Below are 15,080 nucleotides of genomic sequence, written 5' to 3' on the forward strand. Positions count from 1 at the left end.
CTGCTCTGCACAGAACACCAGTCAGCCCTTGGGGAGTGGGATCTCCATGCCTGGGAAGACTCCCAGGACCCCTGAGACCCGCCTAGCCCAGGAGAAAGTGGGCCACAGCCAAGCAAAACCCTGCAGCCCCACTCTGGTGTAGCTGGCCTCAAGGGCTGGTGCAAGTGGGATGCCTTTACGTCATCCCGTTGCCTTCACCCATCCCCTCTTTCCTGGGAACCATGGAGGTGTCAGCTATGCAATGGATCCCTGTCCTCATGGATGGGAGTCTGGAAGGGACCTCGGTGTCCCTTGTGGGAAGCACGAGTGCAGACATAGCTGCTGGGGCTGGAGGGGACATGTGAGGGTGTCTCCAGTGGGGGAAAGCAAGGGGGTCTTTCTGCAGCCCACATCTCGCAGCATTCCGACTGTGCTGCTGCTGCCATGGAAACTGCTGTGGAGCATCATCCCGCTGCACTGGCCAGGGCGACCAGGCCACCAATGTCCCCAGCCTTCCTCAGGCTGTCTGCAGGCAACTGGGTTGAGAGAGTGGGAGAGGCTGGGTCCTCTCTGCCAGCCACCATCTCTGGGTCACCCTGGGGCTGTGATGGGATGGGGGCACCCCCGGGTGGGACACAGCAGGGACGGAGAGTCTGGGGAAGTGCTGGCAGGGGGTGTCTGGTGCCATTCCCAGACAAACCCAGCTCCCACGCGGCCAAGGGCTCCATGCTGCTTGGCCTCCCACAAACATAAATCATTTTCTAATTTATAACATGAATAATTGATTTTGCCTCCGTAGCTGGCGATAAATCTCCTGTGCGCACATGCATAAGAAAATAATAATAATGAAAGCGATCAGGATCTGCTGCCATTGATTACCTGCGAGAGGGACTACAGAGAGGGTTGAGGCAGGGGCTGCTCCCCGGGGACTGCTGGGTGGCCATGCCTGGTGTGAGCCTTCCTTGTCCTGCACGGGGCCATGTCGCTGGGGTGGGATGGCCCTGTCTATCCGAGTCTGAGCCCCTGTGGCTGTACTAGGACCCACACTGGACAGTCAGGAGGGTCTGAGTAATTCAGGGCATCCCAGACTTCAGGCATCAGCAGTTCCAGCCCTGTAGCTACACCTGAGGAGGGATAAGACGCTTGGCACAGCCCCATGCACTGATGCCCCACGCAACGCCTCGCTGACACCTTGCCAGGGTGGCAGGGAGCTGCTGCAGTCCCCGGTCCCTCAGCAGCTGCGCAGTGTCTGAGGATCCACAGAAGCCACGTTGGCTGTCAGCTGCCCCGGCACCAGCTTCGTGTCCCACCACCGGCTGGCAGCATGCAGCCTACGGAGCATCCCTCCTCTCTCACCCGCACCACGAGGCTCCCTGGGAAGCAGCTGCTTGGGAATGGCATCGGAGAGCTTCGGCTCATTAGGAAGCCGGGGCGGGGAGAGAGCCCCTCTCCGTCAGCCAGACAAACGGGGGCGGCTGCACCAGGGCGCCCAAAGCCCTCGCAGCCCTGTGCCCCAGCGAGCTGGGTCACGGCCCCGCTCTGCCCTCGGCCCGCAGTGACCGCAGCCCCACGCCTGCCTGCGTCCCCTGGGCCGCCCCACCCAGCCCTGTTCTCCCGGGCTCCCCATCCTTCAGCAGCGCCAGCGCTTCGTTCGGAGCCGGTGGACGCGCCGGTCCCGGGCACGCTCCCCTCGCTGCCTGAGAGCGCCGGGGCCCCGGTCGTTATCTGCCGGGCGCGGGCAGGCTGCCAAACACCCGGGGGTGGGAGCGGGAGTCGCTCTCCCTCCTGCAGCCCTGTGTCCATCACCCCCCTCCGCCCCCCCAGCCCCGGAGCACCCTCTCCTCGGCCCCCATCCCTCGGCTGCTGGGTGGTGCCCGGAGGAAGACCAGCCGCGGTGGCTCCGGGGCTGCCCGTGGCCGTCTCAGCTCCGGGGGTGCGCCGCCGAGGACCGGGGGCGGAGGGTTATGTGCCCACGGGGGTGCCAGCGCGGCGGGGGCCGCCGCCGAAGGGAGGAGGGTGCGGGTGCCGGAGCCGCACTACAGGTCCCGGCGCTCCCCGCGGCGGGGCGGGACGGGGCGGGCCCAGAGCGGCGGAAGCGGCGGCGGCGGCGCGGAGCGGCGGGGGACCCGGCGCGGCCACTGGTAAACGGCGGCGGCCTGGCAGGCGGCCCGGCCCGGCCCGGCCCGGCCCGGCGCTCGGGACGGGGGCACAGTAGCCCGGGGTGCGCGCCCTGCCTGGTCCCCGGGCTGCACGCTGTGCCCCCTGTCCCCAACCCCGGTGTCCCTGCCCTGACCACCACCTCCTGTCCCTGCCTTGTCCCCTACCCCTTGTCCCAACCCTGACCCCCACCCCATGTCCCTCCCCTTACCCCCAGCCCCTGTCCCTGCCTTGTCCCCCACCCCTTGTCCCAGCCTTGTCCCCCACCCCCTGTCCCTGCCTTGTCCCCCACCCCCTGTCCCTGCCTTGTCCCCCACCCCCTGTCCCTCCCCTTACCCCCAGCCCCTGTCCCTTCCCTGACCCCCACGGCATGTCCCAGCCCTGATCCCCACCCCCTGTCCCTGCTTTATCCCCCACCCCATGTCCCAGCCCCAACCACTACCCACTGTCCCAGCCGTGACCCCCATCTGATGTCCCAGCCCTGTCCCCGTCTCCACTGGCAAGTTGCAGACCCCCAACTCCCCACTGGATAACATGGCACGTTGCAGTCCCCACAACTCTCCCCAGCTTACTGAGTCACGGGGCGATGCCGTCAGTGAAAGCTCTCAAGGGCAGGGGAGTTATGCAGCGTCCCCGGGTGCTCGGTGTCCCAGGCTCCCATGGCTCGTAAAACACGTGCCCGGTGCTCCCAGGCAGTGGTTGCTGTTTTTCAGGGCTGCCTGCCCTCAGCATCCCCTCCGTCCTTCATGCTGCCTGCGAGTCTCCGCGTGCTGCCTGCTGTGGAGCTGTCACAGCCCTGGGGTGGCCATGGCACGATGCTGGTGACCAGCTTCTGCCCCTTGCATGTTTTGGGGTGGTCACCCTGGCGACGTGCTTTCCACTCTGAGCGCACTGCAGGGCTCTGGGCCTGGCTTTCCAGGCTGCTCCTGCCCACCAAGTAGCTGCTTCGGGTTATTTTACTTTTATTTCCCAGACTGGGTCTTGTTTTGTTTCCTGCCTACATTTCTTGGATCCTTTGAATAATTACTTTGCTCTGGAAGGTGTTTGCAACACCTCTCTGCTCAGTATCATCTGCAAATTTAATTAGAATTCACTATTCAAGTGAAAGGTTGGGAGATGGTATAAAATGATACCCTGAAGTTCAGCTAAATTGAATCTCTCTTGCCTTATCCTAAAGCTTTGCCTAGCAATTCTTCCAAAATAACTCCTGCCGGGCAAGCCAGTGTCCTTCATCCAGGAGCCAACACGGTGGGTGTGTGGGCTCCTTCCTCTGCCCGTTATCTTCTGCGCTAGGGGTGGGCACAGGGTTTATCCTATGCCTGGCTCCGGTTTTGTTGTCCTTTCTTGTACAGAAGATCAGCGCCTGGTTTGCTGTGCCCATCACCGTGGCCCTGGTTTCTTCCGGGCACCATGTGTGTGATGGCGGGTTAATCGGTTCGTCTCGGGACTGGCCACGCCAGCCAGGTGACCATGTCTATGTGGAGATGCTGTTTTTGCTTTCCCTGCAGCTGTTTTTGCGAGGCCTCCACCTCATTTGCATTTTTCTGGTTAAAAACAGTAATTTTGCCCTTTTGAGTCATCTTTATTTTTGAGCCATCATTAATTTTCTCTCTCTCCTTGATTATTAATAGACCTTTTCACTTTTGTGCTGATTCTGCCCGGGTATTTTTGTAAAGTCCTTTGTATTCCCCTTAGCACTCCGGCTGTTAACTCCTTCTGCTGGTTTGTTGTCCCTTTTCCCTGCTGTGGCTGTGAGGGGACACTATTGACTTACAAATCCTATTCCTGTCTGAAACATTCCCCTTCTCTTGTTCCAGGTATCTCCTAAGAGCATCTGTTCCAGGTATCTCCTAAGAGCATCGCAAATGAAAGGCATGATTGAAATCTATTTTTTCTCAGCGCCTTTGATGCCTTTACTGCCTCCTTGCTTAGCCAGTGTTTGCTCTGGCTGCTGGAGAGCATTTTCCTCCTGGCAGCAGGGGACAAGGACGTCTTGAAGCCCGTGGGGCTGCAGGCAGGCATCAGATGGGATGCAGTTCTCTGCTCCTTGAAGCCTTTGCTTTGCCTTGTGCTGGTGGCTCTGTGTTCTTGCCTTTGCTCTGCCTTTCTCCTCCAGGTATCCAGGTCCTTCCCTGGCTCTGTTGCCTGCTGCGTGAGCCGGGCGGGCTGGGCTGGAGCTCTGCTGAGAACAGGAGAGGTGCAGGATAGCCAAAACCTCTGACAGTCCTTACCGAGGCTGCCCAGCGCTAATGTTGTGCAGTCAGCGAGTGTGCCACGGCACGTGCCTGGCATGGGATAAGCCCTGCAAGCGACGGGTTCCCCAGCAGAGCTGTTTAGAATCTCCTTGTACCTGCCTTTTTATTAGTCTTGTTATTATCCTGGGTTTTTTTCCCCTCCAAAGTGCCCAATCTGTGGCAGGCCATAAAGGGTGACATTGCAGGTGCACGAGCTGCATGTTGAGGCTGCGCGCAGTCCCCCAAGGCTCCCGGTCCCTCAAGGCTCCTGGTCCCCCGGTGCTGCCACCCCCGTTCACCGTCAAGGCTTTAAGGTTATCTGCTCTATCGACGGGAGTATGGATTGAGTGGAATTAGAAACCTCGAAGGCTAAAAATACAGCTCCCTGCCAGGAAATGCGGCAGCCTGCTGGGAGGGCGCTGGGTGGCACCAAAACTTTTCCGGGAACTGGCATGTCCATGTGAGCCCCGCAGCCCAGCATCCGCACCTGTCCCTGGGTTCCCCAAGCGGGACCGTGGCTGGCATCTCTGCCCGCAGCGGGAGAAGGCAGCGGGAGCCCTGGCTTTGCCGTTGGAGCTGTGCTGTAGGTGTCCTCACCTGCCGGGCAGGGATGCAGGTGATGGAGGAATTTGGTGATGTGCTGTGCAGTGTGAAGTAGGGTCTGCAGCGTGGTCAGGCCTGCCTTGCTGTTGTTCATGGGCTCCTTTGCTGGACAGGAGTGGGAGAGAAATCAGGGAGAAAACGCTGCCCGTCTGGGCTGCAGACAGTCACTAGAGGAGAAACGCAGGCTGGCACATCGCCCGAGCAGCTGCTCTGAGGCCTCACAAACTCATGCCGTGAGCACAAGGTCCCCATAAGCAGTGTGTTCCTGGGGACAGTGTGAAGGAGCCTGCACCTGCGGGGAGCTCTGGCCACCTCCTGGGTGATGCTCCAGCATCTCCCTGACCATGCCGGGCTGTGTTGCACGGGGCTGGTGGGCATTATGTGCCAGGCAGCTGGGCAGCGCTCCCACTGCCACTTTTACCATGGTACTGTGGCATTCCCGGTCTGGGGCTGCCTTTCCCTGCTTGGTGCTGCAATGTTGAGCTGTTTTGCTTAGACAGCTCCGAAAAGCAGGGCAGCACCTGGGGCAGCAAGGAGCCTTTTGGGGATGCTGCCCATCATCGCCTGGCTTTGCGCGGCGAGCTTGGTCCCGGAGTCTGAAAGCGGCAGAGTTGCCCTGCCCAGCATAGTGTGAATGAGACTCAAAGCCAGGGCCGTTGTTTTGCCTCCTGGAGCGTGAAATCGGTCGGTGCCGACGCGTGGCCGTGGTATCGATGAAGTGTGTAATAGGCTGGGGGCAGGAGCTGTGCTGCCCTGTGGGGAAAAAACAAAGTGCTGCAGCATCCCTGCCAGCGTGGGTCAGCCACCACTTTGCTGTGCTTCTCCCCAGGCTGTGGGAAGCGGCTCTTCCCCGGCAGCGTGCGGCAGGCAGAGGCAAAGCTGTGTGGGGAGAGGATGCTCCCAGCCCCAGCCGTCTGGCTAAATACTGCACCATCTGCTTTGGAGGGTGAGGCAAGGTGAACGGCAAACTTTCGAGGAGCCCATAAATCCTGCATGCGAAGGCTCTTCTTGGAGGTGACTCGGGATGTGTGTGGAGCAATGCTGCTCTGGGCTGCTCCCCGTGCTGGAAATTCTTGGGAATCAGAGCCTGGGGGGAACAGTGATCCCTCGCAAGGCATTTGGTGAGACTCTGGGCTTGGCTGGGAAAAGTCCTTTAGCAGAACGTGCTTCGTTGCAGTTGGAAGCTCTGCGTGGTTGGAAATGGCAGTGTCTGGGGAGCTCCCGGTGCCCCCTCCCCTCCAGTACCAGGGCTGCCACTTGGTGAGAAAATGTATAATGCCTCAGTGTTGAAAAATGACTAAAACAGACCTCGGAGGGTTTGTAGGATATGTTGCTTTCTCGCGGTCGATAAAGATAAAGGGGATCATTCTGCCAGCAAAATTAGTGTATCAAAGAGGGGGAAAAAAAATGATGAGAGCTGCGGAGACAGAAAAATGGTTGGGGCAGCCCCGGGATGGTGCCCAGCATCACCGCGACGCTCGTGCCTGCACCTTGTGCCACGGAGGTGGGCAGCTGCCAGCAAGCGCCCACCTCTGTGGCACAAGATGCAGGCACGGGCGCCGCGGTGATGCTGGGGAACACTGCCCTGCCTGGGCTTGCCGGCAGTTTCCAGAGAGCCATGAGAGACCCATCCATCACGGCGAGGCAGCCGTCCATCCGTGCGTCTGTCCATCAGGAGGTGGGGATGATGCCGTGCGGCATGGGCAGCCCCGGCCACTTTCCAGCCAGTGGTTGGCCTCCCCTCGCCTTCCCGGCACCGCTGCTGGCTGTCGGTGAGGGGCCGTGGGGGAGTGTTCGCGCCTCGGTCGGGGGCTGCGTGGAGGGGAGGCTAATGTACCGGAGGTGCCTCGGAAATGAGAGCCTTGGATGGATTCCTGGCCCTATTGATCCGCCGGCAGTTTATGCATCCTGACATTCATAATCTTGGTCGGCGCTGATGGTCCAGATTAATGGACCCGGGGGCTGTCCATCCGTCACTTCACATTAATTACTGAAGAGGTGTTTTTCCAGTGATTTACCTGACAGCGGCCCGTGATGAATCCCCCTAAACAGAGTGGGCAGTGATTAATCACGGGGCCCTGGCCCAGCCCCACTCTGCCTTCCCCTCAACCGCAGCGCAGCCCCCCACACCATCCGTCTCCATAAACCCTGCCTGATGCATATTTATAGGGGCAGGGGGGCCTGGCAGCTCGCAGTGTGCCTGCTGCTGCCAAAGATGATGAAAAATAAATCTCTGCTGGGACGGGGCAGCAGGTGAACAGGGCTGCGGCATGCTGGGGTGGCAGCCGTGGTCCTGTGCCAGGGTGCCCCTGGTCTGGGGTTTGTTTTCTGGTGCTCCGTGGCTGCCACGGGCTTCTCTGTGGTTTTTGGTGCATGAATGGTGCAAAGGCTCTCTGTCCTGCTTCATCTGTGGCCACTGTCCCCTGGGGCTGGGGGGTCCCAGGCAGCAGCCACCGGAGTGGGGCAGGTGCCCCGGTGATGCTGGCAGGGTTTTCCTGCTTCCCTCAAGCCCGGTACACCCTACCAAAGGCTGTAGGGCTGCGGGGTGCTCTGGGTGCGAAACCCCATCTGCAGAGCCACTACCATGGGGACAGTGTCAGGGCTCCGCTGTCCATCACTGTGTGCCTGCTGCTGTGGGAGTGAGGCTGGGTGCCAGGCTGGGACCCTCACCCAACGACCTGGGTAGGGGCTGCCCACCCCATGCCTGGCTCTGGGGCCGTTGGGATGCGGGCAGGGCAGTGACACTGTCTCTCTTTGGCAGGCAGTGGTGGCACCATGCAGCGGGAGGCGGAGGGTGGCCGGCCGCGCCGCAGGAAGCCTGACATGGCCCTCTACGTGCCCAAACCGCGGCGGGAGAGAGCAGCACAAGGGACGGGTGACGCGCTGGCCAGGCACTGCCAGGAGCCCGAGAACCACTGCCTGGTGCAGGACACTTGCCGGGGCAGCAGCGAGGGGCAGAGGCGAAGCCCCCGTGCCAGGACACAGGTGGGCAGAGTGGTGAGGAGGGAGAGCGAGGTGGGTGCTGGCCCGAAGGAGCCACGGGCAGCCTCTGCTGGGCACTGCTGGAGGCTGGGAGGCAGCTGCCCTGCCACACCAGGGGGCCTGGGGGCATCACCCACTGTGCAGGAGCCATGCCCAGATCAAGCTGTTGCCCAGCCCTGGGATGGGCAGGACAAAGCATCCCGTGATGAAGGACTTGGGGAGCTCAGCCGTGGCTGCCAGTTGATGAGGAGCGAGCCTGACCCTCCATCCCCACCGAATGCCCAGCCTGGGGCCACGGAGGCTGCCTCGGAGCCCAGGAGTGACCCTGCTCGCCCAACACCCCCTGCTAGCCCAATGCTGGCATGTCGGACAGGGCCAAGCGGCATGTCGGAGCATTTGGGGGACAGCACCCTGGATCCATCTGAGGACCGATCCCAGCACCCCGGAGAGGGTGTCAGGCAGCTGGCAGGGCCGGGTAACCTGAGCAGTGTGCCTGGGCTGATGTGGGACGTTGCAGATCCAAAAGCCCAGGAGGAAGAGAGGGAGTGTGGGGGCACTCTCCCGGCAGGGCAGCGCAAGAGCTGTGCCGCTGGGGTGCCGGAGGAGGATGAGAGGTGGGGAGGCAGGGCTGAGCTCACCAGGGAGGGCGCCTTGGATGCTCCAGGAGGAGCCATATGTGAACCTGGGTGCTCAAGGGGTGGTGCGGGCAATGCACCAGTTCTCCCAGAGGAAAGCACTCCAGGGCAGGGCATTGTCAGCCTATCCCAGCTCCCACCTGATACAGAGGAGAACACTGCTGGTGTTGGGCATCCCAGTGGGGAGGGCGACCCTGTGCCCGCTGTAGAGGGGGTGGGCAGCACCTCTGCCTGCACAGATGGCAGTGCCAGGGCTGAGAGTGGCCCGCTGGATGCTGACGAGGACCCGGTGAGCGGTGTGTGGGAAGGGGCACCCCCGGAAAGCCACGAGCCCCCACTGTCCCTGGAGCTGCTGTGCCGCGGCGTAGAGGGGCTCTCACCCACAGCCTGGGCCAAGGAGCCAATGGGGGCAGACGAGGACGTGGGCTCACTGCAGCAGCACCGGTGCAGCCAAGAGGCCAAGGAAGAGGAGGGAGGTCTCTGCAGCAGCTCCCCGAAGGCAGAGCAGGCCAGTGCCAGGACCCCGAGCCAGGCCAGCCCGGGTGCTGAGGAGAGCTGGGACGCGCTGTTCAACGACGATGGGGACTGCCTGGACCCGCGCCTGCTGGAGGAGGTACGTCCTGTGAGCTGGCACCCGCAGGGAATTGCAGGGATGGTGGCTGCTGCCTATTGGGGCGTGGGGACAGGGGTCCATGCGGGTCATCTGCCCCTGTGTCCTCCAGTGTGGGTGCATGGGAAGGCAGGCTGCACCCAGGGCACACGGCCACCCTGGCTGCGCTGCCTGCTGTTGCTGCTGGCCGTCCCCAAGCAGGGGTTTGAAACATCTGGGACCTCCACCTTCCCCCCTGGCTGGTTCCCATCCCAGCCATCCCATGGTACTGGTGAAGGTTAGGGGATGTCTTCCCTCTATAGTACATAAAGCACACCCGGTAAAACCTGCTTGAGTGCTGTAAACTGCAACTGCACGCTCGTGAAACTGGGGCTGAGACGTATGGGCTCCAATTGAAATAGCAACAGGAAGTTTCCTCGAATCCACAGTTTCTTAATCAGCTGTGGCTCATTACCATCCCCTGCTGCACGCATGTGGCCGAATTTACTACAATTAGCTGCTTAGTGCTGGGACCCACGCTGTTTTCCTGCCGTTTGTGAAGAAAGCTCAGCTTCTGCAACGAGGCTGGGTATCCCTTATTGCATTTTAAATCAGTAGCATCAAAACGCTAATTTTCCAAGTGACATTAATGTGCCCAAAGTAACAAACAGCACTAATATTGTTACAGCCAGCATCCATCCACTCCGGGCTGGAAGCAGGGTGTGAAGTGGCGGATGGTGCCTGATAACAGCTTCTGGGAAGGGATGAGGCTATCTCAAGAGCATCCTTACTGAGGGGCACTGGTACCCACCTTGTCTGTGAGGCCACGCTCAGGCTGGTGTGCCCTCGCCAAGCCTGGCATGGGGCTGGGACAGGGTGTGAGACACACACGGCTTGACTCTGGGGCTGCTCAGAGGGCGATGTGGAAGAGATTTGGGTCCCTTCATCCCTGCCTGGCTGTGCTCCCCTCAGCTGTGGTCCCCCACCGTCCAGCTGGGAGGTTGCGGTGAGCGCCGGTGCAAGGGGGACGTCACTGCTGCTCTGATGGCAGCTGGCACTGGCTTTGCGTGGGCTGGCACAAGGGGCATGGCTTCGTCCTTAGGCACAGTGGAGCGGCTGCCTGGCCGGGCTGGGGAGGCAGGTCAGGCAGAGCTGTGTTATGGTGCAGCCGTGGGATGCTGCAGGTGTGCCGTGCAGTGTTGGTGCTAACTGTGAACAGCTCTGGAGCATCCCCATGCACAAGCTCTGAGCAAAGTTTGAGCCTTCCAGGGAGCTTCCAAAAATGGGTGAATGAGAATCTGAAAAAGGGATTTATCAATTAAAAGTTGCCATCTTCACCCCCTTGCAGAATCCCATACTGAGCTTGATGCTTCCTGAGCTCTCCAAGCTCTTGGCAGGTGGACATGGCTGCTCGGGAAGGGTGCAGGCTCTTGGGGAGATGGAGCTGTTGTTAATTAACAAAAAGGACAAGAAAATTAGTAGCATTCTTCCTTGTAACCGAATCCTTGTGTGCTGCGGAGAGCTGGCGGAGAGCAAAATTTATGACGTTGCGTGTGGAGGAGAGATTTCTGATAGGGGACGGCTCTTTAATCTAGCAGGAAAAACCACCATAGCAAGACGCATTGGCTGGAAGCTGAAACCAGACAAATTCAGAGTAGAAATCAGTTTGAACGCAGAGCGTAATTAAGCACTGCGACCATTTCCTTGCAGGCTCAGGGGACTCTCCATCAGCCGGCATGGTGTGCCGGGGCCGTGGCCTGTGTGTGCTGGCACACGCCTTCCCTCCAGCGCTGGAGGTGCGCTCTCGGCAAGAGAGCGCGGGTGTAAGTCAGCAGCCACGGACCCCTCTAATGTGCTTCGGCGAGGGCGTGTCTTTACAGAGCAGTGAGGTGTGATGGACAGGCTTCAGTCCCTGCCTCTGCCATCCGTCTGTCCATCCGTCAGGAGACCCTTCCCAGTGCTCGGTGCCTGCCAGGGCTGGGGGCCATACCCTGGCTCCCGCTCCCTGCCCTGCCTCGCAGCTGGGGGGCTGCAGGCACCCTGTGTGCCCAGGCTGGCAGCGCTGGGGGACCTGTTGAGCTGTGCCTGCCGTGCAGCTGAGCCCGGCTGCCAGACGGCTCCCGTCCTTGCTGCCCTGCCACACTCGGTGATTTGTGAAGGTCAAGGACTGCTCTGGCACTCTTTTCTCCTGCTCTCTAATCATCTTCCCAGCACCTGGCACTACCCGAGTGCTCTGCTCCCTCAAGCGGCACCACAGGGCTTCATCCTGCCTGGGGACGGCTCCTTTGCCTCCCCCGAGTGGGCAGGGGGTGCTGGATGAGTGTGCTGCCCCGCACGGGGTGTGCTCCGTTAATGGGTGATGGTGGTGGGGCAGGCGGCTCTGCTAGCAGTGCTAGCCTGTCCTGTGAGCTCCATAACTCAGCTCTACCCTCCACCAGCATCCAGCCACCCTGGCAGCACCCCCTCACCTGCCATGAATCCATCTTCCCCATAAAATTGTCGGAACGAGCACTTTTTATTGACTGAGCTGGCTGGGATTTATGGTCTCTAACCTTCCAGCCGTGGTGTGCTCTGCTACGATCGCTTGGGGGATCGGGCTGGGAACCTGGCTGAGTTATGTACCCGCTCCCCAGCACCACGCTGGCCCCACGCTTCCAGCTCCACAGCTTCAGGCTGTGCCTGGCCCAGTGTGTCAGCCGGAGCAGGGCTGTGAATCCCCTTGGCCGCCGGCACAGCATGGTTTGGAAAGCAGGGGTGCAGTAAACCATGCAGGGTAGCCCACTGGGCAGAAAGTGGTGCAGGTGACCCACTAGCACCGATGCCGCAGGGTGAAGGGGAGCAGGGGGCGGCTGCACCCCCCGTGTTGTGGCAGTGGGAGACTGCTGCCCATGTTTTAAAATGAAGGTTGAAAAATGGGAGAGGTAGAACAGTGCTACGGCCGTCATCTTTTAGGGCTGGAGAAAGTGCCCCGCTGTGAGATACTAAATGTGCACAACCCGTTTAGCTTATCAAGAAGAAGATTGAGAAGGGACTTGATTAGTGTGAGTAAGTGCCATCACGGAGAAGGGGACCAGGAACTGAGGGCTCTTTAATCCAGCGGAGAGGCAGAACAAGAACCGCCGGCTGGAAAGTGAAGCCAGACAAATTCAAATGGGAAATAAGGCATAGATTTTTAGCTGCGCAGGTGATTAACCACCAGAACTTGCTCCTTGGGGGAGTGCTGACTTTTCTGTCTCGGCGTCTGGGGTGCCAACAGGCTGCTCTGGTGCGTGTGCTGCAGCCAGGGCATGCTGAGCCTGGTGCTCCTGCATGGCAGGCAGTTGTCAGACTTTCCTCCTGACCTTGCTGTCTTGCTCCTTGTTGTTCCCCAAATGTATTTTGGGTCAGCATGTCACAGTGGAAGGAGGGGTGTGCTTGGGGGTGCATGCGCTGTCTCCCCAGTACCATTCCTACCCAGTCTCCGGTAGGACCACAGAGCATGGCAAGTGAAGGGTGCTGGTAACGGGAAAAGTAAGTGCATGGCCTGATAGCCCCTGCTGATAACTCCTAATATCTCAATGCTATGAATCCATTTGGAGTGCTGGGGTGGGGCACAGGGGCCAGACTTCTTCCCGGGGAGCGCTTGCCATGGATTGGGAGCTGGTGTGGGGTGGGTGGGCATGGGTTGCTCAGTGCTGTGCCTCTCCCACTCCTGCAGCTCTCAGGGGGTGAGAAGCACCAGGAGAGCCAGCAGTCACCCCGCTTCAACTACTACGGGGCTGAGCCCGCCGCACCAGACCTCAGCGATGCTGAGCTGCCCCACGTTATTGAGATCTATGATTTCCCCTCGGATTTCCGCACTGAGGACCTGCTGCGTGTCTTCTGCAGCTATCAGTGAGTCTGCCAGCAATGCCCTGTCCCCAGTGCTGGGGTCCCCTGCCTGGGCTCTGCTCCGGACCCCTGCCCATCCAGTGCTAATGCCTTGCTGAGCTTCCCTCTCTTCGGCAGGAAAAAAGGCTTTGATATTAAGTGGGTGGATGATACACACGCCCTGGGCATCTTCTCCAGCCCCATAACAGGTACTGCTCCCAGTTTGGCTGGGGATGGGCAGAGGGGAGGCATCCCTACCTCTCCCACCGCCGGATCCTGGGCCTGGGGCTGGCCCCACATGCGGACACCACTGCTCTCTCCCTGCAGCACGCGATGCCCTCAGCACCAAGCACCTGATGGTGAAGACACGCCCGCTCTCACAGGGCACCCGTGCCTCTAAAGCCAAAGCCAGGGCATATGCTGGTGAGTGATGCTGCCCCATGCTGGCTTGTGCCATGGTACTTGTGCTGCAGCATCTTCATCCCAATAACTGGGGAGGGACAGGGCAGCCAGCAGGGCTCTGCGCTCTGTGGAGCCGTGTTGGCTGCCCTGTCCCTCCTGGGATGCCCCTACTGATGTCCCCCATCTCTGCTCACCCAGACTACCTGCAGCCGGCCAAGGAGCGCCCCGAAACATCAGCTGCCCTGGCCAGGCGGCTGGTGATCGGTGCCCTAGGGGTACGCAGCAACCAGACACCAGCCCAACGAGATGCTGAGCGGAGGAAGCTGCAAGAAGCCCGGGGTGAGATTCAGATGCCTGAGGAGGCTGCAGTGTGGAGGGACCCTCCTTATGGATGGCCCTTCTCACAGGGTGCTGGGTGGGAGGGGGGTGCTCCAGGGTGGGCTCTGGCCACCTCCGTGTGGAAGTGTGTGACTGTGGGGTGGTGGGGACATGGGGTTGACCCTCTTCTTGTCTCTGCAGAGAGGAAGCGCCTGGAGAACAAGCAGCGGGAGGATGCCTGGGAGGGCCGGGACTAAGCCAGGAGGCTGCACCTTCAGCCCTACTGGGAACCCCCCTGGGGTGGCCAGGATCCTCTCTGCAGTGAGGCACCCTGCATCTCAGAGCTGGGACGGATCCCGCACCTCATCCAAAAGCCCTGGGCTGCTCCACCGAAAGGGCTGAGCAGGACGCGCCCAGGCTGGTTGGTGCCGTGCGGACGCTGTTGCCGTCGGGCAGCGCTGCCCATCCTGCCCAGGGCAGGACCCCCGGTGCTGCCTGCTGCCGTGGGAGCAGCCGGTGGGACGTGGGGAGCTCAGCAGTGAGCCTGTGGGCCGTGCGGGGCAGCCCTGGCCGCCTGGCAGGGCCTCGCCAGTGAGAGTTTCTGTCCTTTATTTTGCTAATAAATACCATTTATTTTACTGTGCCTGGTCTGGCTGTGGCTCTCCGTGCTTCTGCGTGCCCCCACTACCATGGGGATGGCCACCCCTCCCAGGTGACGGGTGTCCCCAGTGGGTGGGTGGGGGGTGCAGGCAGGAGGGGACGGGCAGGAATGTGCTGGCAAGAGCCCTGTTTACTTCCACGGAGCAGCTGCGGCCCCGAACAGCAGGGCCCTTGTCGGTGCGCGGGCAGGGCCGCGTTCCCAGCCCGGAGCGGGGCTGTGATGTGGCTGCGCTGCCAGCCCTGGCGGGCTGGGGGCTTCCTGCCCTGCCCCCAGAGCAGGGGGCGCAGGCAGGCGGCTGCGACCTGCCTTTGCCTCCTCTGCGTTGCATCGTCTCTCAGCACCCAAAAACCGGCCCTGTGCTCCCCCCCCCCCCCCCCCCCCCCCAACTCTTGGGGCCATGGTTTGTGGGGCTCCCATGCCCTTCGCAGCAGGTGGGGACGGTGCTTTTCCGCTACCCCTGCCAGCAGTTTGCGTGTTTTCAGTCATGGCTGCCTCGCCCTCGCCTGTGCCGAAGGGCTCGTGTGGCTGCCTCGTGTCCCCTGGCTGTTCCCCAGCTTGGCAGCGGTGGAGCTGGTCATGACCCCGTGGCGGCTGCTGCCTGCCCCCACACTGTCGGTGCTGCCAGCTGGGAGCTGCCTGGTCCGCCGCTCTCAGTGACTTGCGGCTCGGCC

At 61.1% G+C, this 15,080-nt stretch overlaps 1 protein-coding gene across 1 annotated transcript; it reads left to right on the forward strand.

The window, feature by feature from the left end:
- The first annotated feature begins 7,748 nt into the window (after nt 1-7,748).
- Nucleotides 7,749-14,115, forward strand: R3HCC1L (R3H domain and coiled-coil containing 1 like). The gene is made up of 6 exons (XM_086467195.1): nt 7,749-9,203; nt 12,877-13,052; nt 13,167-13,237; nt 13,356-13,451; nt 13,629-13,769; nt 13,950-14,115. The coding sequence occupies exons 1-6, from the start codon at nt 7,749-7,751 to the stop codon at nt 14,003-14,005; spliced, it is 1,995 nt and encodes a 664-aa protein (XP_086323321.1). The 3' UTR covers nt 14,006-14,115.
- The last annotated feature ends 965 nt before the right edge of the window (nt 14,116-15,080 follow it).

This window comes from Leptosomus discolor, chromosome 6 (genome assembly GCF_034619465.1).
Source record: "Leptosomus discolor isolate bLepDis1 chromosome 6, bLepDis1.hap2, whole genome shotgun sequence".
NCBI classification, from domain to species: Eukaryota; Metazoa; Chordata; class Aves; order Leptosomiformes; family Leptosomidae; genus Leptosomus; species Leptosomus discolor.